The sequence below is a fragment of the Galeopterus variegatus genome, unplaced genomic scaffold (genome assembly GCF_000696425.1).
Source record: "Galeopterus variegatus unplaced genomic scaffold, G_variegatus-3.0.2 Scaffold3461, whole genome shotgun sequence".
Lineage (NCBI taxonomy): Eukaryota > Metazoa > Chordata > Mammalia > Dermoptera > Cynocephalidae > Galeopterus > Galeopterus variegatus.
This window is the reverse complement of record NW_007729572.1, coordinates 157,552-178,772: the sequence shown is the minus strand read 5'-3', so window position 1 is coordinate 178,772 and position 21,221 is coordinate 157,552. Positions and strand designations below refer to the sequence as shown.

The window sequence follows — 21,221 nt, the reverse complement described above, 5'->3', positions numbered from 1 at the left end:
CTTTATTCCAAGATACTATAGTTTATAAGTGCCTTGGGTTGAATGTCCCCTCCCCCCCCAAGCTTAATCCCCACTCTAACGGTTGAAGGTTGGAAATACTATTACAGCAATTTGAAGGTGGGGCCTTGAAGAGGTGATTAGATTGTAGGACCCTGCTGTAGTGAGTGGATTAAAAATGGTGGTCAGGGGCATGGTTCTGAGGGCTTTAAAAGGAGAGTGCATGAGAAGTTAGTCCCTCTCTCTGCTCCACCATTTTCACAATATGATCCTCTGCCATCACTGTTGCCACCACGAAGGACTTCACCTGATATGGTCCCAGGACTTTGACCTACCCAGCCTCAGAAACTAAGCAATAAATTTTGTTTTCTTATAAATCACCCAGCTCCGGGTATTTTGTTAAAAGCAACAGAAATGGACTAATTCAATAAGTAACCATTTTTTAAACAGCTTTCTAGGGAAAAAAATACTACCTCGTTAGATATACATATAACAATTGGAAATCCATATTGATTTTTTTAAATCTTTCATTTAAAAAGATGTGATTCTTAGAATTAAATAAATATCCTCATAAATAGTTAAAAGTTAGTTCCTTGCACATACTTTTATAACTTTCTATTTTACTTTGTTTTCCTTCTTATTATAATTGTAATCATACAATTCATTAAGATTCTTATTTTCTAAATGTCTGTCTCATCTACTCGAATGTGGGCATTAGTAAGTGGTATTTACCACTAAATCTCTGGTACATGGCATAGTACCTAGCACAGAGTTGATACTCATTAAATATTTCTTTAATGAGAGAACAATATGTTAAGAAACACCAACATGTTTAATTAAGAATTGCTCAATTTCCTATTATGGAATGTTCAAGCCAGGCTTGCGTACCCACACTGTACTGGTTTCTGTTGTTGCCGTCACAAATTACCACAAATGCAGTGGCTTGAAACAAGATGAATTCATTCTCTCACAGTTCTAGAGATCAGAGGTCCAAAACCAGTTCCACTGGAGCTAAGTCAAGTGTCAGCAGTGCTGGTTCCTTCTCGAAGCTTTTGCCAGCTTCTACTGGTTAGCTGTATTCTTGCTCCACCTTCAAAGAGCATCCCTTCAATCTCTGCTTCTGTTGTCACATTGCCTTCTCCGACTCTGACACCTCCTGCCTCCTTCTTGCGAGGACTCTTGTGACTATATTGAGCCTGTCTGGATAATCTATGACCATATCCCCCATCTCAAGACCTTTACTTTAATCACATATGCAAAATCCCTTTGGCTATATAAAATAACATTCAAGGGCCTGGGGATTAGAATGTGGACATACTTGGGGGACCATTATTCAGCCTACCAGCTATCCCTTTGTCGAGAAATCAGGATGTAGAAGAGTTAAATTCAAGTTGGGAAATGAAGAATGGGCCAAGAGATGTCACATGAGAGACAAGAGACTTATGTTTTAGACCTGATGTGTCTACTTCTAGAAGTGAGATCCTGATTGATCCCTTTATCTCCTCAAGCTTCCTCTGCAAAATGACAGTACTAAAGCAGATGATTTCTTACATTCTCCGATTATGGATTCCCAGATGTTATATGCTAGAGTATGCTTTTATTATTTTTTCACTCGTGGCTTCACATGGCCCACATGGTTTCAGAAACTCAAAAGCATCCGAGGAAAAGGTTTCAAGATCCCATATCCTGCCACTATGCAGGAGAAAGAGCATCTTGTTTCTAACAGTGTTTTCCTCTAAGCCCTCATCACAGCCTGACCTCAATTTTGGGGAGAAGGAGGACAGAGAAACAGACTGTGTATGTAATATAACAAGCTCTGCACACTTTACGATTTCTTCAAATACAAACATAAATAGAGTAGCTTTGATATAACAAAAAAAAATCTAAAACTGGAACAGCTCATCAAAGTATAAGCACCGATTACCTACCCATCCCTTAAAAAATAAAAGGGAAATTATAAAACAGCTAAAATTATTTTTCATGCATCTGGCACAGATCATTACATTCTTGATAGCTTAATCATGCAAAAGGCTAAACAAAAGTATAGTCACAGACACTAGTAAATTGCACACCCATTAAGATCGAGAGTTCCAGAGAGGGTCAAAATAGAGGACTTCTATCATAGTATGTCTTTCAGCCTAGCTCAGTGCTGGCAAAGAGTAAATGGCTGATGAATGGGAGATAAATCAAGTTTCCTCCTTATTCTTCACGAAGTGTGAATATGTACACGTAATTTGGGACAGATCAAGTAGATATGCTCTCAGGTGGGACTAGAAACACTGGGACAATGAAGCTGTGTATGTGTGGGATGGGGGCCATTAGTTGGAACATACCAAAAGCTTAACAGCAGAGGGCTTTCAGGGTATGCCCTAGGCTTCCTTGTTTTTCAATAGCCCCTGGGGGGGGGGGATATATATATTAAAATTTGGCAGAAAGAACTAGTAAAAAATAAAGTGAAAAATGAATGTGAAGGTGAGGCTACTAAAGCAGGGATAAGATGTATTCACAGAAGCACCTGTGGCTTGGGAGAATTATCAGGGCAGAGTTGATCTCCAGATAAGAACTCATCAAAGGTTTTGATTTTGTTTTTACTAAAGCCCTGGCACCCTCTAGTGGGAAGATAGAGCAGTCCAGTGTCTATAAAGAAGTATGCTCTCTTTGGAACTAAGTGTGTTTTCGCTTTTAAATCAAGATCGTTTTCTTTCATATGTATCAGGTACCATGTTTCTTTTTTACTAGGTGATTTTTATCTCCTCTGCTTTAAAGTCACATCTTTATTTCCATAAGTAAAGCTGGGAGCTTTGCATTGTCCCAGGAGTGAGGGCAATGATGCTTAAGATATTTCTGTTTCAGTTTAGTCCCAGACAGTGAAAAAAAAAATCACAAATTTCTTAAGTGTGTAATTTATACCAGAGAATTTGACTTGGCATTTAAATAAACCACAAAGTATGAGAAGTAATTCAAACGTTTTCCATTCATTCCTTTAGAAGATTCCTCAGAAATTACTACCATTGGTCTGAAAAACTGATAAACAGTTCTGATTGTAATAGTAGTAGGAATAGATGGCCTGGTGGTCCAAAATCAGTCTTATGGTATCCTCTATTTCATCTGCATCTAGGTAAAGAGCATGTGGGGTGTATGTGATCAAGAAACTTGTTGAAGGGCTTTGGGCCAAGGGCTGGACAGGTGGTATTTAATGTTGGTAGAGTTGGCTCATCAATTTTATGCTGCTTATTTTCACTTCTTCGAACACGCCAAAGTAAGGGCAACACTTAAACCCAGACTTCTGCTATGTGAAGACCCTTTGAAAATGCTGACAATCGCAGATACCAGTTAAGTGGTCAGCTAATTAAAGAAGGGGAAGTAGATCTTGCGTATGTGTAAGAATGTTCAATAGGGACCCATAATCTGATTTAGGGTCCCTACTGAAAAGAGGTCCCTAATGAAAAGAGGCCACTATCATTGCTTTCAAAAAGGAACGTGGGCAGCAGAGAGCACGTTTTTAGAACCATCCTTCACGAAATGGGATAATTTCAATGATAAAGTGGGAGTGAGGAAGAAAGAAAGGGAAAGAAAAAAAATACCTTCTAGTTGTAATATTTGAGATGAAGAAAAGAAGAGGGAACTCGGATCAAAATAGACGTTTTCCAGCAACATAGGAAAATAAAGGGTTACGGCTATTTGCCACTGAAACGGAAGAGGAGAAGGGGTTGGACGGTGGGCTCCTCTGGCTGCCGAGCTGTCGCTCCTCCCGGCGGCGGCACGGCGGGGTTCAGCACCTCGGAAAGCGCCCCCTCGCTCCTCGCGGGGGTTGCGCATGCTCTTCGGGTCCCGCCGCAGCCACTGTGTGGGTGCGAATTAACTGTGGCGAGCGCCGCAGGCAACTCACTGGGAATTGACAACAGCGGAGAGACTCAAACACTGACAGACTTCCAGGCGGTCAGAGCGAGGTGGACGGAACTTCCCGATTTCTCTTTTCCTCTCAAAGGACAGAAACCTCATCCCAGCAGCGACAGAGGAAACCAACAAAGGTACTGGAAAAAGAAAGAGTGGCCCCAGTGGCGCCCCTGTGCAGCCGGTGGGGTATGCGCCAGTGCCCAAGTGACAGCGGGAACGGAGTGGGGAAGTCCGAGTCGTACGGTAGGGACCCAGAGACTCCGAACTCGGCCCGAGATCCCTTGAACGCCGACCGCCTTAGAGGCTGCGCTCCTCTGCTAAGTCCCCTCCAGAGCAGAGGCTGAGCTCAACTCCTGCGCCCAGGGCGGTGCTCGCGCGCGGGACGCACTTAGTACCCATTTCCGAGGCACTGTCTTCAGCGGTACTTTGAAAGCTCCCGCGCACGCCCAGCGCGCTCGCCTGGGGACGACACCGGGGACGAACCGTGCTCCTTCAGGTCTTGTCTTCCGGAGCATGACCTAGAGGCACCTGTACATGCGGGTGGCTGCTGCAGCCACAATAGCCATCATGAATAATGCGGCTGGCAGTGACGAGCTCGCAGAACTCTTCAGTCTGATCCCGGGCCTTCTGGAGGCGGCCAACAAGAGTGGCAACGTGTCTCTGCAGCTCCAGGACTTGTGGTGGGAGCTGGGGCTGGAGTTGCCGGACGGCGCGGCGCCCGGGCACCCTCCGGGCAGCGGCGGTGCAGAGAGCTCCGACACCGAAGCCCGGGTGCGGATCCTCATCAGCGTGGTGTACTGGGTGGTTTGCGCGCTGGGGCTGACCGGCAACCTGCTGGTGCTCTACCTGATGAAGAGCAAGCAGGGCTGGCGCAAGTCCTCCATCAACCTCTTCGTCACCAACCTGGCGCTGACGGACTTCCAGTTCGTGCTCACCTTGCCGTTCTGGGCGGTGGAGAACGCGCTCGACTTCAAGTGGCCCTTCGGTAAGGCCATGTGTAAGATTGTGTCCGTCGTGACGTCCATGAACATGTACGCCAGCGTCTTCTTCCTCACCTCCATGAGTGTGGCACGCTACCATTCGGTGGCCTCTGCTCTTAAAAGCCACCGGACCCGAGGGCACGGCCGGGGCGATTGCTGCGGCCAGAGCCTGGGGGACAGCTGTTGCTTCTCGGCCAGGGCACTGTGCTTATTGATCTGGATTTCGGCAGCGCTGGCCTCGCTGCCCAATGCCATTTTCTCCACCACGATCAAGGTGATGGGCGAGGAGCTGTGCCTGGTGCGCTTCCCGGACAAGTTGCTGGGCGGCGACAGGCAGTTCTGGCTGGGCCTCTATCACTCCCAGAAGGTGCTGCTAGGCTTCGTGCTGCCTCTGGGCATCATTAGCCTGTGCTACCTGCTGCTGGTGCGCTTCATCTCCGACCGCCGCGTGGGGGGGACCGAAGGAGTGGCAGCGGCCGGGGGAGGCCTGACCGGAGCCAGCGCCCGGAGACGATCCAAGGTCACCAAGTCAGTGACCATCGTGGTCCTATCCTTCTTCCTGTGTTGGCTGCCCAACCAGGCGCTCACCACCTGGAGCATCCTCATCAAGTTTAACGCGGTGCCCTTCAGCCAGGAGTATTTTCTGTGCCAGCTGTACGCGTTCCCCTTGAGCGTGTGCCTGGCGCACTCCAACAGCTGCCTCAACCCGGTCCTCTACTGCCTCGTGCGCCGCGAGTTTCGCAAGGCGCTCAAGAGCCTGCTGTGGCGCATCGCGTCGCCTTCGCTTACCAGCATGCGCCCTTTCACCGCCACCACCAAGCCGGAGCCCGAGGACCCGGGGGTGAGGGCGCTGGCGCCGTTCCACGCGGCCGCGGAGCCCGACCTGCTGTACTACCCGCCCGGCGTGGTGGTCTACAGTGGGGGGCGCTACGACCCACTGCCCAGCAGCTCCGCCTACTGACGCGGGCGGAGGCCCCGGGCGCGCCGTCGCGGCAAGGTGGTGGTCCCGGGGGTGGGAAGAGAGCCGATGGGGGAGGCCGGGGACCCCGATCTAGAAGTACGCGGGACGGGGATGGGGAAAAGCGTGGAGCAGCAGCCTATGAAGAGGCTGGGGGACCTTCTCCGAAGAGAGAAGGCTGCGAATTCGGGTGAAGAAAGGAAGCTGGTAAAGAAGCAGAGATCGGCCCCGCAGGTGCAGGCCGCCGGCCTCCCCTCCCCACCCCCACCCTCTCCTTACGCGGTCCATGCTGGGCAGTTTGGGGTCGCCCCGAAGCTGAGAGAGGCATCAGGAACTGAGAGAAACTGGAGCACCAGGGAGTGGGACTCAGCCGAATGACCCGACGCATGTATCCCAGCGACTTTTATGGAGCCCTTGAAAGGGCCCTCCCTCAAGGTGCATCCAGCCGGGGGAGCCGCCCACAAGACCTTTCCTTTACACCCGAGTCTGCCGCGACGCCAAGGTCTGACTCGTGTGGTTGCCCCAGGAGCCTAGAGTCTGGACGGAAGAAATCTTTTTCGGACTTGGGAGAAAAGAGTGACCATCTTGGTCGTCCCCAGGAGAAATGGCAGGGGAGGGGTACCTCTTATGGAGCCATCGTATCGTTTATTATCCCGGACAGCGTGAGCCGGCAGGCGCTGAGCGTGCCACGATCTTCTTGGCCTCTGAGCTCAGACTTCACCAAGGGCAAGACGCCTGTCACCAACGAGGGAGAGCGATTTGCTGAGTAGTGGCGTTGCCGCGGAGGGAGCGGACGCGGTGTGATTAGAGGGGCTGAATAGAGGGACCTCTTCAGGCTACGAACTCTAAAACAGACAGGGGCCCACGTGCTCACTTAGCCGAGCAGCAAGTGGAGCCCTGGGTGCGGTGCGCTGGAAGCCTGGGCCCTCCAGGTCCCCTGCCGGCGAGCTGGGCCCGGGAGCATCTTGTAAAGCTCTACTGGGAGTGGGGGCGCTTCTGCAGCCCCTCCCCCTTTGGGAATTGGGATGTCCCTTTGATTGAGACTCTGACCGGAGACTACAGGGATGGCTCAGTGACATTTTTGGTAGGCTCAGATAGAAGAAATGCTGTTGAAATGTGCAGGGGGGTTCTGGAAAACAAATTTCTGGAAGCTGGGGTCTGATCTTTCAAGAGGAGGTGTGGGGTGGGAAAAAGAATAGAAGACTCAAGTAATATCTGTCCTAAAGGGAAGAGAGTACTGGAGAAGCTGTTCTGAGGGAATCACCCGAATTTCAGGTATGGGATTCCTTATTGTTCATATTATTGACAGGAGAAGGTAAGAGATAAGAGCTCCCACAGGACACTCCCTTAGTCAAGTTCCCTTTATTAAAGAGCGCTTTGCACATTGAGTGTGCATGATGAATTTTTCCTTAACCTCCAGACAGTCTATGGAGCTGTCTCTGAAGAGTGACTCACATTTCTCATGACAGTTCTGTTCTGGTCACAGCAGTTTAAGGAGTTAAGATCCTCTCAAAGACCTTTCTTGAGGCTGCTCTGAGAAGTGGGAGTGAACATCCATCTGCCCATCCATCTGCCCGCTTTGACGGAGGTTGTTCTCTTCGGGCACTTGGCTTGGGGTCAAGAAACCAGTAATGCAGGCACCTACTGGTGTGGTTATTTTAATACAATAAATAATCATTAGAAAAATATGTCTGTTTAAATAGCCTCTTGAACCGTAGAATTGTTTAGTAATTTTGTGGCAAATTTCCTGTAGTGTCTGAGATTTAAGGCTCAAAACGTGAGGTCTACAGTCCCAGCATTCCTTGTCCTGCTTTCTGTAACACAACACAGTGCAATTACTAAACACTCATACCTTGCCACAAAAAAGCTGTCTGAACTCAATCCCAAGCAGCCTTGAGAAGTTAGCTCTTTTAGAAGACAGAATAGTGATCTTGTTTTGAAGTAGTCAAATTTGTCTTTTTTTGCCCTTTCAGAAGAAAACTTATTGATATCGATATTAAATAACAATTGGGCTAACAAAAATTGAAATGTGTCTCCCAAATGCAAAATAAATGAAAAAGTAAACACCAGAAAGAACAAGGAGTAGCATGGCAGAATACCAATTCATAACACCAATATTAGAATCTTACTGAGAGAGAGTCTTATTAAAGCAACTTGCCATTTAGATTTTGACAATAAAATAATGAGTGGGTAGCTCGGAATTCTTAGGAAAGTATGTTGAATTGTGTGTTTCTGCTACTATGGGCACTGGAAAAAGGGAAGAGAATGGGTTGGAGGCAAGGTCTTCACAAAAAAGTGCTGTAAGAAGTGTCACCTTGTCCAAGTACAAAGCTGAGGGCTTCTAAGAACATCAGAAGGGATCATAGACCAAGACTTCTGTCTACTACAAGAACAAAAGGCTCAACAAAGAAATGGTTAAATCTTTTAAAATCAGTAACGACTTTCTGAGTGCCTGTGGTGTGCCCCACCATCAGGTATATGAACCCGACTCATCCCTGACTTCCACGTTTGCAAGGACGACAGCCGTGAACTCAAGCAAGATATGACAGGGTGCAATGAGTTGAAGATCACAGTAAAGCTAAGAGAAGTTGCTATGGGAAGACAGAGCAAGGAGAGGTTGATCTTGCTGGGGGATCTAAGCCTTCCTGGGCAAAGCAGTATTTAAATTGGGCCTAGAAATGCAGGTGCAATTTAGACAGGTGGAATAGCAGGAGTGGGGTGTGGAGGTAGAGAGAACATCTGAAGCTGAAAAAATATGGTGACCAAAGGCTTTGAGGTTGGAATGTCAGATGCATGGCGGAGAAAGCAGGAGGCAAAGCAGTGTGGCTTCCCTTTCTCCTGTGGGATTTCCCAGGATTTCTATTGAAAATTTATGTATTTATGTGTCCCTGCATTTGTTTTATTTGTCTGGAAATGGGGCTTTTTTCCCCCAGAGAAAGCATGTCATTGGTATACTGAGAACAAATGTTTGTGTTCCCAAAGGTAGTTAAAGGCTTTTCAAAATTGGATTCTACCTACTCATTCAAACCTCTATGGAGTTGGGTTCAATGAGTAAAGCATTTGCATATTTGAGTGTGTGTGTGTATATGTGTGTGAGAGAGGGAGAGAGAATGCCTGCTGTAGCTCCCTTCCTCAGCCCAGGAGCCTATCCAATGCTCCATCTAAAAATAGCTTCACTTGTAGTAAAGACCATTCCCTGTGGCTGGTCAGTGGTGACTAGTGTCGGACTTCTTGGGAGTGTAGGTAGGATGGCCTTCAGCTGTGGGTCACCTTCCCAGCTCACCTAGCCATTGATTTCCAAATCTTCAAACACCAGAACAGTCCTTGGAGAAATGTCAGGAAATAAATACTGAACTCTACAGATGATTCCATTTCTAAACCTTGCAGAGGCCAAATACAGATAGGGGAAGCAAGAGATGTGGTTTGGTGCTGTTTCTTTTGCAATCCAAGAACTGTGTGACCTGGGGTCCTCTGAGCATTTGCCCCTTATCATCCCACGCTGTGGGGTTGGCAGCAGGTGTTTTCCCTGCTCTCTCCTCTAAGTTAGTCATAACCTCACTTCTCCAGGATGGATGATGGGGGGCGGAGGGGAAGGCGAAGACAGGGAGAGATGGGATAGTTTTGCATATGCTCCCTGAAAAGAATGAGATGATTTCATTTGGGAGTGATTTTACTAACAGAAGCAGGGGGCAGAAAAAGAGATGCGCCCGTGTGGAGAGGAGGAAGCAAGGCATGGAGGCTAAGTGAAACAATAGCAGTCTCAGGTCTGACAAGACAGCCCAGCCTGGCCAGGAAAGGACCAGGGATCTGGAATGAGTGAGAGAAACTGCGGGAGCCTAGAGTGCCTAGCATCAGATAAGGAAGCTACACATCCTGCAGGTGACAAGGGTGAGCAGTGGGCAGAAAGGAGCAGTTGCTTCAGCATAATACCCCTACCTCTGCCATTCTCTGTCCCACCCTATACACACACACCAAAAGCGGCCATATCCACAGGGTTGCTCCAGGTGTCCTGCCCCATAGCTCTAGCACTGCCCCAGTCACAGGTGTGATAACCAGATAGCAGCAGAAAGCAGGTTCATTAAACAAAAAGGAGGTAGTTGGAAGAATTGCAGCAGCAATGTGCAAACTCAAGCAGTCGCAGGAGGAACAGAGTGAGTGTGAGCCAATGGGACCCAGCTTCCCTTTGAGACCCTTGGAGAAACTGGGAAAGGGAGGGAGGCTGCTGCATAGAATGGCAATGGATCCACTCTCCAGCTGTGATGTTAGGCTACTGGTCTTCGGTACTGCCCTCAGACCAGGTCAGCCAGAGCCCCTGCCTTGGGTTTCATCATTACAGGAGCCTGCTCTGCCCTACCCCTCCAGCTGTGCCCCTTCCCACAAGGCTAGCTAAAGCCTGTGCCTCCCCACCCCCTGACTTTCTACAATATGCTTCATTACCTGAGACCTCAGAATTCCCTATCCAAATGGTCCTGAGTTTATTTACAAGGACTTCATGGGTCTTTCCTGAGTCCACCTCCAGAAGGCAAACCACTCTGCTGAGTCTGTGCTTCCTTAGTTGTGAGGGGAGGCTAACAGTGGCTGTTTGTAGGGGTGGTGGAAGGTGGAGGGGTGTAGGAGGCTATGGATGTGCTGGTGCCAAAGTGCACACAAGTGCTGGGCAGTGACAAGACTGGGAGAAGCAGGGAAGAAGACGGGCTATGGACCGTGAGCTCCTGAACCCTGCAAATGTTAGGAGTGGGACTGTACCCCTTACCCTCCCAGCAGTTGTGTGAAAGAGGACCCAAAGACTCCCAAAGAACCACCAGAGCATGCTTCTTCTCAGGACCTGAATGAGCTGATACTGCAGGGCCTGGCTATGCTACGGGACCCATCCATTGTACTGTGCATGAGGCCAACAAAAACAGCACCCCAAATCCCAAATGTTCCAGTTCTCAAAAGCAGCTCATTTCCTTTCTCCAAACTCTCTTCCTGCACCAAAGGTCTTGGTCAGTTAGAAATTCAACTGAGGCAATGACTACATTACCAGATTCTAGATGAAGTTGGATAGGAACCTCATAATTTTTTTAACTTCTAAAACATAGTGGTAAATCTCCATTCTCCAGTGGTCAGGAACACCTGCAGCTATACAAGCAAACACTTAGGAAACACTGGAGGAGATCTAGGGATGGAGGACAGGATCCTCAGCCTTTAACAGTGGTGACAATAGCTAGCTATCATTCACTGAGCATTGACCACGTGCCAGCCACCAGCCTAAGTGCTGTTCATACAGGAAGCAGCAGAGCCTGGGTGCCTGGGTTCAATTCCCAGTTCAGCCACTAACAAGTTGCGTGGCTTCAGATGAGTTCTATAACACCTCCCTGCCTCAGTTTCCTCATCTACAAAATGTAGATCAGTAATAGCACTGCACCCACTCCCAAGACTGCTGTGTTAACACAGGTAAAACATTTAGAGTAATGGTAAGCACTCCATAAATATTACATATTATTAATCACCACAACTCTCAGAAATGGGAATTTTTACCCCAAATGTACAGATGAACAAGTGGGGCTTAGGGAGGTTAAGTAGTTTGCTGCTGAGGGGTAAAGTCAGGATTCAAAGCTAGCCTGTTTCCAAAGCTCATGTTCTTTCTATTAAACCAGGCGGTCTTTTGAAGCTGCTGAAAACCTCGCATGTGAGAAGCAATTGAAGGGGTATGGCTAAAGGAAAACCTGCTTAGCTTGGCGAAGAGAAGATCATAGCAGAAACCGGAGGCTGTTTTTTGAAAGACTTTCATGTCAACTCCAGAGGATGAAACAAGGGTGCAGACTAGAGAGAAATATTTTTACTGTCAATGAAATGAGCTGTGTTAAAGCTGTAAATCCTCTAGCATGAGATGTTTATGCAGACTTGTTGCGGATATCAAAATTAGTAGGAATTAATAATGAGCAATTTAAATATGAATAAATTAATATCATAAAACAAATCATCAGCAGTATTTTGAGTATTTGTGAATTTGATGAAATATATGATTCCCCAACTACATATGCACCTCTGGCCAAAAAATAAATCACATCATGGAGTAAGTCCAAGCATCATATATAGAATTAGCCTACTTCTCAGGTTCATCAAGGCCTAAAATGCCCTATGGAAAACAGAGCCTGCCTCTCTTAACCCTGCACTGAGATACAGTGAGGAAGGTGTGTGTAGGTCCTGCCACCCACACTTACCCTTTGCCACCAGTGCATGAAGGTGTAGCCCAGACAAATGACACGTGAAATATGGGGACTGTTGTGCAGAGGACTGGCTGAAAGTAAGGGGAGGGCAGATGACCACAGCTGAAATCACAACACGGGGCACCTGATGGTCAGACCAAAAAGATGCAGAGCTACAGATGCCATGTGCATCCCTAAGTCTGAGGTTAGGGTCAATGTCCCTTTATTGACCTAATCCACATATCTAACAAAAAGAGCCACGAAGCAACAGCCGATCAGTGACATTGTAGAGGCCGCAATCACCACGACGACGACGCTCTCAGCCATGTTGACCAGAAAGCCCAGGCCAGCTCCAACCAGGATCTGAGCCAGCTGCACCATGCAGGTGAGGGCAGCACAGTCCACACCCTTCCCTCTGCTGCTGCCATCCAGGTCCCCTTCCGGGGTCTGCTGCCTCTGCAAGGGAAGCACAGGGACAGCATTTGATCTACAAGGAACTGTCGTTTACGGCAGAGGTCAGCAAACTTTTTCTTTAAAGAACCAGAGAGTAAATATCTTTGGCTTTGTGGGTCACAGGGTCTTCTTGGTTGTAACTACTCAACTCTGCTATTGTGTGCAAGAGCAGCTACAATTCATAAACAAATTGGCGTTCCCATATAGCTTTATGGACATTGGTATTTGATTCCACATAATTTTCACTTGTCACAAAATATTATCCTTCTTTTGAATTTTTTTTCCAATTATTTAAAATTTAAAAGGATTTCTTAGCTCATGGACTGTACAAAAACAGGTGGCAGGCACATTTAGCCAGGAGGCCATAGTTTGCCAACCCCTGATTTAGGGCTACCAGGAAGCTCCACCCTCCTGCCTGGTGCTGTCTTCTCTACCTTTGACAGAGCCTTAAATTCCATTAACACATAATGAGGGTTAAACTGTTAATATATGTGAAGCTATCTCTTCCTAAGAAGTCAATAAATACGATGCAGTGGAAACAATAAATATCCCATTCTTCTTCCTTAGTGTTAAAAATTCAAACATTTTCACAAAGATTTTGAGTCACTGATATACTTAAAAGAAGCAACATAAAAAAAGCATTTCAAACTTTCAAAATATGGTTGATATTTGGTTAATATGTTAATGTTTGGTTCATATTGATATTTGGTCTGAACTGGTTGATAACTTTGCCATTTATTGGGCATTCCTTATGTGCTAAGCCTGTGCAAGCTTCTTTTACATATGTTCCTTTATTTTATTCTCACCTAGACGCCTCCCTAGATGCGCATATTTTCATCATTATACCCATGATAACAATAATAATACTAGCCACCATTTTATGAGTCTTTGTCAGGTGCTAGGTAGGCCCTATGCTAAGCATGTTACATACACTATCTTGTTTCATTTTCAACAACCCTATAAAGTGGGTTTCATTTGCCTAATGAGGAAACTGAGTCTCTAAGAGTTGAACGGTGATTTCCTATACTATGAAGTAGAGAAAGCATTGTGCAGAAAAATGCATATCATCCTTTGAATAAGAAAGGGAAAGTAAGAAAAAAGATTCCTATTTGCTTGATTTCATTCAAAAATACTGAGAAGATAAATGAAAAACTAGTAAGAGTGGTAACATGCCAGGGCTGGCGGGAGTTAGGAAAATCACAGAAGGATCCTCTTCACTGCATACATTTATGTATATTGTTGTGTTTGTTGAACCATGTGAATATATTACCTCATCTAAAAATGAACTCATTTTAAGTGCTATTTAATAAATAAATGAACAACATCCCCAGTGTCACACAGCTTTAAAGTGAAGGAGGCAGGGTTTGAAACCAGATTTCCTTGATCTCAATCCTTCTGTGTTTTTGCCTTGTTACCATGGAACTCTCTCCTTGGAGGGACAGTTCTTATGATGTGTATGTCTTTAACAGCAAAACCCCTGTCATGCACTAAAATGCTGGTGACTACATTTGCCAGGGGACAAGGACCGCTACAACTCTGGTTTAAAAGGTTTTAACTCCTGGTGCCACTCTGCCCTGCTGCTTTTTCCAGATCAAATGATGGAAAAGAAGGCTGGACACATGGACATGTGTTCAGTATTTTTGCAGTTTCATGCTGAGATGGATTAAACTAGAAGTTCGCTCTTTAGCTTTCACATCACTGCTCCAGTGAAGAAACTGTAAGCCGATTTTCATTGGGGAAAAGTTGCACATTTTGATAAAAAGAAGTGGTCATTTTGGAGCAGAAATACCCAGCTTAGTGTTCTCAGAAGGACTGCTTAGGGTCTTGTTCGCTAGTCTGAGTTCCAAGGGGTAGATTGGGAGGGTTCCCCTCAGGGCAGCCTGGCGAGGCTGACCACTCATGGCTCCAGCTTTCCTACCTGCACACTTGCTAAAAGCAGGACTCCTAGGGGCAACATTGCACAGGAATTTCCTGCCCACAACCCATAACTCCCGGAAATTCCACCACGCACCTCTGCAGCGGCTGGGGACTGGAGAACCCTCACTGTTTGCATTCAGAAATTCCGCAGGTGCACGGGACAGACCTCTGGAGAGGTTGCCAGAAGACTCGGGTCCTCCTTTCTTTGTCTCTGTGTGATTGTGGGCTGGTTTCTCAGCATTGCCCAGCCCCCTCTCTCTAATCAGACAAAAGGAGTAACGCTCTTCACCCTACAGCTCACCAGGTGCACAGGGGTTCGGAGTAGGAGGGAGGGGAAGGCTGGGCTGCTGGCCATGCTTGTGCCAGCCTGTGGCCACAGATGGTTGGGCATTTTAGTGCTGCTGTTTCAAGAACGCTTATATTCCAGCTGTGCTCTACACTTTCCTACCAGATCCTCCCCACCCCCAGCCTTCAGATGAGTCCAGATGTTCCCCCGGGGCAGAGGTGCAGTGGTGACATACCTCCTTCTCCTCCTCGCGGTGGTACTCAGCAATGAGGTTAAAGGGCACGGTATACAGAGTGCTGGACATTGCACCAAACAGGGCGCTCAGGGCCAGTGTGGAGTAGACATTTGGGAAGAGCCCAATAAATCCCGTCCCCAGGCCAAACAGCAAATACCCCATGAAGTAAAGACCCTTTAATCCAATGTAGGATACCATAAATTTCTGAAAGTCTGTGGGGAGAAGAGAGGGAAAGATTACAGCTGGCAATGCCTCACAACATTTAATAATTTCAGACAATTCTTTCTTTTGTAGATTCCCATTTTTAAGAGACTTCCTCTGATACAGAGTCAGAAACAAAAGAACCTCCTTATCTGTGGATTGAAAACAGCTGGCTTTTGGAATCAGCTTTAAATCCTTTGCATAAAGAACAGCTTAAAATTGCCTTTCTAGGCTGATTTTTTTTTCCATAGAGGAGGACCAGGCATTGTTTAGCAGGCAGCCAAATAGCAAAAGGATGCAAAAGAGGTGGTGAAAAAGCCCACCTTAGCCAACAAATCCTGGGGCTGCAAGCCCTGCAAGAATAGTATGGGTTATTCTGATTAGAGAGGTCTGGGCTTGGCCTCATGACCCAAAGTCAAGTTGGGGAAAGTTTAAACAACCAGATTTTGCAGATTGACCTAAGATATACATGGTTTCTGCAGCCTACAAACCTGAGAAGGAGGTAAAGGACATGCAGTTATCTGCAGACACCTCCCTGACTTGTCAGCCCTTTCTACACTGGTAAGAGGCCCCTATAGCAGCCGGTGCCTCTCCATTGCTGGCTCTCTCACTCTGGGTGGATAAATTCCTTAACTTCTCAACACCTCAGCTTCCTCATCTGAAAAATGGGAATAAGAACACCCTTCTTTGAGGTTGTTGTCAGACTCCAGTGAGATGAAATGGCTGAGAAATCCCCCAGGCCAATGCTGAGCACATAAAAGATGTCCAATTAATGTGGCCATTGCTATTTCAACATATACAAGCTGAGCTGAAAACGCTTCCCTTTTAACTAGGTTCCCCTCCCAGTAGGTAAGCTTGGCTTGCTCATACAAGTATAAGGGTAAAGCTAACTTTTAAAAATGATTTTAAAAATCTGCTTTAAAATGTTTTACAATGTTTTCCACAACAGTAAAAAAAATCCCTAAAAATCTTTTGTCTTCCTTTCTAAATTAGTTGTTTTTAATCCATACATTTCTTATCTCTCACGTGCCCCATTCTACTAGAACACATGAACCAGGGAAGAAATGATAGATACTTGAAATGTGCCAAATCAAGAATGAAACTTTCTATAACTATCCAAGTAATTATTGGATTTACACCTGGCAGACAAGAAATCTAATTTGTATTGCATTTGAATCAATTATGAAAGTAAACCCTGTCTCAGGACATGTGATAGAAGACATAGCTCTGGAAGTACCATGCAGACAAAATTACTTCCTCTATTAAATTCATCCCATGCTTGGAAGACTGTTGTTAAAGTTGAGAATGAAAGCAGTACAAACTAGGTCAGTTTCTGTTTGTTAAAGATTATTTTATGCAGCAAATGTAATCTAAGGTGTCTCAACCTAAATGATATCATCAATACTCATTAGCGAAATGCTCTTATCCAAGTGTGTGGGCCAGCCAAGGAGAAAGCAAAGAAGGATAAAGAGATATTTGGAAACAAATAATTTCAGTACAAAGACTGAAAGTCTGGCAAAGAATGCTTCATTCATAAAGACAAGTTGGTAAATTTCAGGGCCAAGCATGCCTTGCCCTCTGATGGGTCTGACCCCCGGTGGTAGTCACATCTTCACACAGTGCCTCTCTTTGGGTTTGGAGGGAAATGACAGATTTAAGCACCAGCTATGACTAGCAGTGTACAATGTGAACAACTGACTATATCTTAGCACTCAGTGTTGCTATTCTAATGATGTAAATGTGCTTGCTCTGCAAGAGGAGCTGGAAAACATGTTCCTGTCACCATCTCCCACCCCAGCACCCAGATTGTCTACCAAACTCCAAATGGATAGAAACTCTGGCTCTGCATCTGATGTTATGTGATGAGTCCCAAGTAGAGGGTAATGTAATGATCTCTGTAACTGAAGGAAATGATTGACTCTGCCCAGGGTGGTTTGGGTTGCAGGGGGAAAATCTTGAACAACTTCACAGGGGAAGTAATGTTTGAGCTAGGATTAAAAGCATGATTAGGAAAGAGTTGTCTAGGTGGAAGTAGAAAGAGAAGATCGGGTCAAAGAAGAAACTAAAAGCAGGTGCAAATACATAGAGATGAGAAAGTCTGTGTAGTGGGTCATCCAGGGTAGTTACTCTGTATGGGAGCGAATTAGGACAAACTGTGAAAATCTTTGAATGCCAAGCTCACCACTTTGACTTTATCCCATGAGCACGAAGAGCCCCTAAAGAGCCTTGAGCAGGGCTGGCTGGTATTTTAAACATAAAATTTTTGTTCAAATTCACAATAGTAGGGATCCCATAGATTTACACATTAATATATCTTTGGGAAACTATTCAAATAAAAATTTTATTTTGTACACAGAGCCTAAAAATTACATGCTTTTTAATTTTCAAACTCCCTGAAAGGTATACAGGAACTCAAACTACACTGATGGAATGGTATCTAACAGGGATTCTTGGAGTAAAAAAAAAAAAGTTAAATTGACACAATATTAAAATACTAATTATGTGTAGAAAAATATGTTCCTCCTACAAGAATGAAGGTAGTAGTAAATAGTCCCTCACCCCTTAAAATCACAAAGGAATCGAGATGGATAATTTATCAGACCCTTTTAGTCTAACACTCTCCAATTTTATTTTATGTACTTGAAGTCTTCCTCCTGGAAGTTTTTTTAATTCATACACTCTAGGGGAAGAAAAGTGTTTGCTAAAGAAATGTAAACTTTAAGCCACCATTATTTGATTATTATATATTTCAAAATAATGAGTTTTGTGGTTTTATGATTATTAGACTTATGAACTCCTTAAGTGTTTAAATTAGGTCCCCTTTTCCCAATTGTGCTAAATCATGGAAAGATCCTGAGGCACATTTCCTGCTGTGCTACGACATCTCTTCCCTCTAATGTACCTGGACCATCCCCCTGCTATCCCCTTGGCCTGTCCAAAGTCTAGAACTCTGAGTTAAGGTCAGTGATTCTCCCCACAACCCTGGAGAAGCAGAGCTGGGTGAGAAGAACTCATTGTTATTAGGAGACAAATTTCCACTTCAAATAGGGGACCTGCATACATTTTTCAGGCCAGACTTACCATCTAATTCAACGTATACGGAGCTGGGAGTTTTCCATACGCATTAGCAAGTGCAAAGTGTGCCCGTGTGATGTAAAATGTGCTACGTGCAAACTTAGTGTTGTAGCACATCGGTTTGGACTTATTAAAAATCAAAGGCAGAAATCCCTTTGTTCAGTGACCTCACAGCTAAAACGTAAGTAAGTGGAAGGTGAAGAGGCGCAAGACACCATGGAAAGCTGGCACCTGAGATGAAGAGCCAGTTGTTCTGAATCCTGGGACAGTGCTCCTGCGCATCCGAGCTAAGATCATCTTACGTCACCTGTCATATTAACCATCCCTCCTATTTGTGTCATTTACAAATACAATAAGCATATCTATGAAATACCACCAGTAGAACATGACCTGCTGGGACTCTATTTCTCATCCACCCAACACTTCACCATCTTGTTTACAAAGTTCCCTTTTATTTTCCAGAGAACCTGGATCAAGAACCCACTGACTCCCAGTACAAAGTAACCCACAATTCACTATGAAAAACAATCCTTCATGGGGTCCTTTTGAAGGGAATAGTTTTTCCTAACCTCCGTATATTTATCAAAAATCTGGCATTTTAAAGAGCAGAAAATAAATATAAAAATATAAAATCCAAGTTCTGCTAGACCAGAGCCCTTTAGAAGACACCTTAGGAGAGAGAGACTTACAAGAATAGAGTGAGGAAAACACGGCGTTGATACACAAACCCCAGCATCCGACCTCGACCCCTCTTTCATAGGTGAGAAACTCCGTGGAGTTGTGTGCACTGTAGGGGTTCCCGTGATACACAATCTAAAAGAGAGGGTTTGGGCTGTTGAACTACAAATGCAGTGTGGCAGGCGCCCCTTCTCATGTACTCTGCTTTCCCACCCCTGAGGGGCACATGTCCCTGCCCAGGGGGCCCTTTCCAGGGCACAGAGCTCATTTTGTCATGGAAGTCACCCCATACATCCCATCACACCTCTGGGCAAGGACTTTCAGGAAGTCCAATTCCTACTGCACCAAGTCTAAACAACTTTCCCTGGGTCTTTAACACCGCTTCTTTTGTTGAATGCAGGCAGTCCTGCTGCCCATCTTCTAGTACAGCCAACAGGCTTCTCTATCTCCACACGTCATTCCTATTCCCGCTTGGAGTGCTTTCTCTCTCTCCTATATCTCTCCGACTCCAACCCACCCTTCAAGGCCCAGATCATAAGTGCCTCTTTTATGAAGCCTGCCATGATTGCTTCAGCTCACATTGATTTCCCCCTGTATTTGGTTAAGTGCCAGTAGGCCTCAGTGTCCTCTCGTCCATGGTGTAGGAGCATGCTTCTAGAATCTGTCTGTAAGCCAGCTCCTTGACAGTACTTTTTCCTGCACTCGTACTGTGCCCTTCCTAGGCACAGAAGAAGTTTGACAGGTGCCAACTGAAGAATTGGCTTGTGAGTCAATGAGTGTGTGCACGGATATGTCCCTTACCCGGCCCATGAAGTCTGTGAAGAAGAGCATGTTGGACAGGAAGGCGGTCCATCCAATGAGGTGGCTGATGCAAAGGCAGCGGTAGTGGGGAGGCATGTTCACCAGCTCCCTCAGCAGTGTCTTCATGGTCATTGCCTTCTGAGTCTGGAATAAAACATGAAACAGAAGTGTGACCTTCAGCGCAGACACCCAGCCAGCTGCGAGAGCCAGAGCACAGAGCCATGCTACATAAATGTCAGTTGGTCATCATACAGGGTCACCTGTCCTGGGCATGGCACCTGGGTTTCCATGGAGTAGACTCATAGGAGGTATTCTGTTAAGTGTGAGTGGCTACTTAGCAGTTTTAGGCCCAGACCTAAGGACAAAAGGTCTGGGAACGGTGCTAGCTTCAGGCTGAGATGTAAGAGACATCTAGCATCCTACCTTTGCATAACAGAACTGCTGCAAGAGGATAAAGCCCACAGATTTAAGCCAGCCCTTAGATGATTATAATTCTTAGATTTCTTGAATTGAGAGCATGGTGGGCCGAATCCAAGATGACCCTTATGATCTCTGTCTCCTGGTGTCACCCCCGTGATTACATTCTGGTATATGGCAAAGGGCTTTACAGATGTAATCAAGGTTACTGAAGAGTTGGCTTTGAGTTCAGCAAAAGGGAGATTACCTGGGTGACGCTCACCTAATCACATGAGCCCTTGAAAAGCAGAGAGTTTTCTTCAGCTGGTAGCAGAAGGGAAATCAGACCAATTCAAAGCGCAAGCATTGCTGGCTTTGAAGGTGGAGGGGGTCATGTGGAAAGAACATGAGAGTGGCCTTTAGGGCTGAGAGCAACTCCTGGCCAGCAATTAGCAAAAAGACAGGAGTCTCTGTCCTACAACCACAAGGAACTGGATTCTGCCTGAATGAGCTCAGTGGCAGCCTCTTCCCCAGTTAAGTCTCCAGATGAGAATGTAGCTCTGCAACACCTGACGTCAGCCTTATGAGGCCCTGAGCAGTGGGCCCAGTGGAGCCCACCCAGCCTTCTGACTTACAGAACTGTGAGATAACAAATGACAGTTGTTTAAGCTGCTACGTTTGTGGTCATCTTTTACGCAGCAATAGAAAACTAATACAGAGAGCCAGTCAGCTTCCTGCTCTTGGCCAGCTGCCTCCTCCCAGGTTATTTCTCTGGATTCTTCCAATAGTTGACACATGTAAATGAGGCCTATGTTGAATCTGAATGAGAACAATGTAGAACTTAAATATATATATACACACACATACATATTATGTGTACATACACACACATCTATAAAATGAATACATATGCTCCAAATTCCTTAATTTAAATTTAAATTATATTAAAACTAGAGACTACAATTTTTTGGTTGTAGGAATCTTGGAGAATGAAAAACTTAAACTAGTGACACAACTGTTTTGAAATACAAAGAATGAGACAGCCTCTAACATCTTGTCATATAAGAGAAGAAACCTCAGGAATATTAAGCAGTCAGCTGCCCTGAAGACCCTGAGATTATGAACACCAACCTTGGTGGAGTGATGAGTCTTTCTT

The 21,221-nt window shown here is 45.7% G+C and overlaps 2 protein-coding genes across 4 annotated transcripts in view; one reads left to right on the top strand and one right to left on the bottom strand.

The window, feature by feature from the left end:
* The first annotated feature begins 4,082 nt into the window (after positions 1-4,082).
* RXFP3 (relaxin/insulin-like family peptide receptor 3) lies at positions 4,083-5,911 on the top strand. The gene has a single exon (XM_008585120.1). It carries the CDS (start codon positions 4,429-4,431, stop codon positions 5,833-5,835), a length of 1,407 nt encoding a protein of 468 aa, XP_008583342.1. The 5' UTR covers positions 4,083-4,428; the 3' UTR covers positions 5,836-5,911.
* A 6,311-nt stretch (positions 5,912-12,222) lies between these two features.
* SLC45A2 (solute carrier family 45, member 2) overlaps positions 12,223-21,221 on the bottom strand; it is a 32,528-nt gene continuing 23,529 nt past the window's right edge. Inside the window, exons 4-8 of one of the 3 annotated variants that reach the window (XM_008585118.1) lie at positions 19,670-19,813; positions 18,880-19,003; positions 14,915-15,126; positions 14,403-14,405; positions 12,244-12,479 (exon numbers count right to left, since the gene is read on the bottom strand). In XM_008585118.1, coding sequence (XP_008583340.1) covers positions 12,255-12,479; positions 14,403-14,405; positions 14,915-15,126; positions 18,880-19,003; positions 19,670-19,813 — 708 coding nt within the window. In that variant the 3' untranslated portion in view covers positions 12,244-12,254. Of the gene's footprint in view, positions 12,480-14,402; positions 14,406-14,914; positions 15,127-18,738; positions 19,004-19,669; positions 19,814-21,221 lie in introns of those variants that run through there. The other 2 variants (XM_008585117.1, XM_008585119.1) reach the window with 2 other exon arrangements.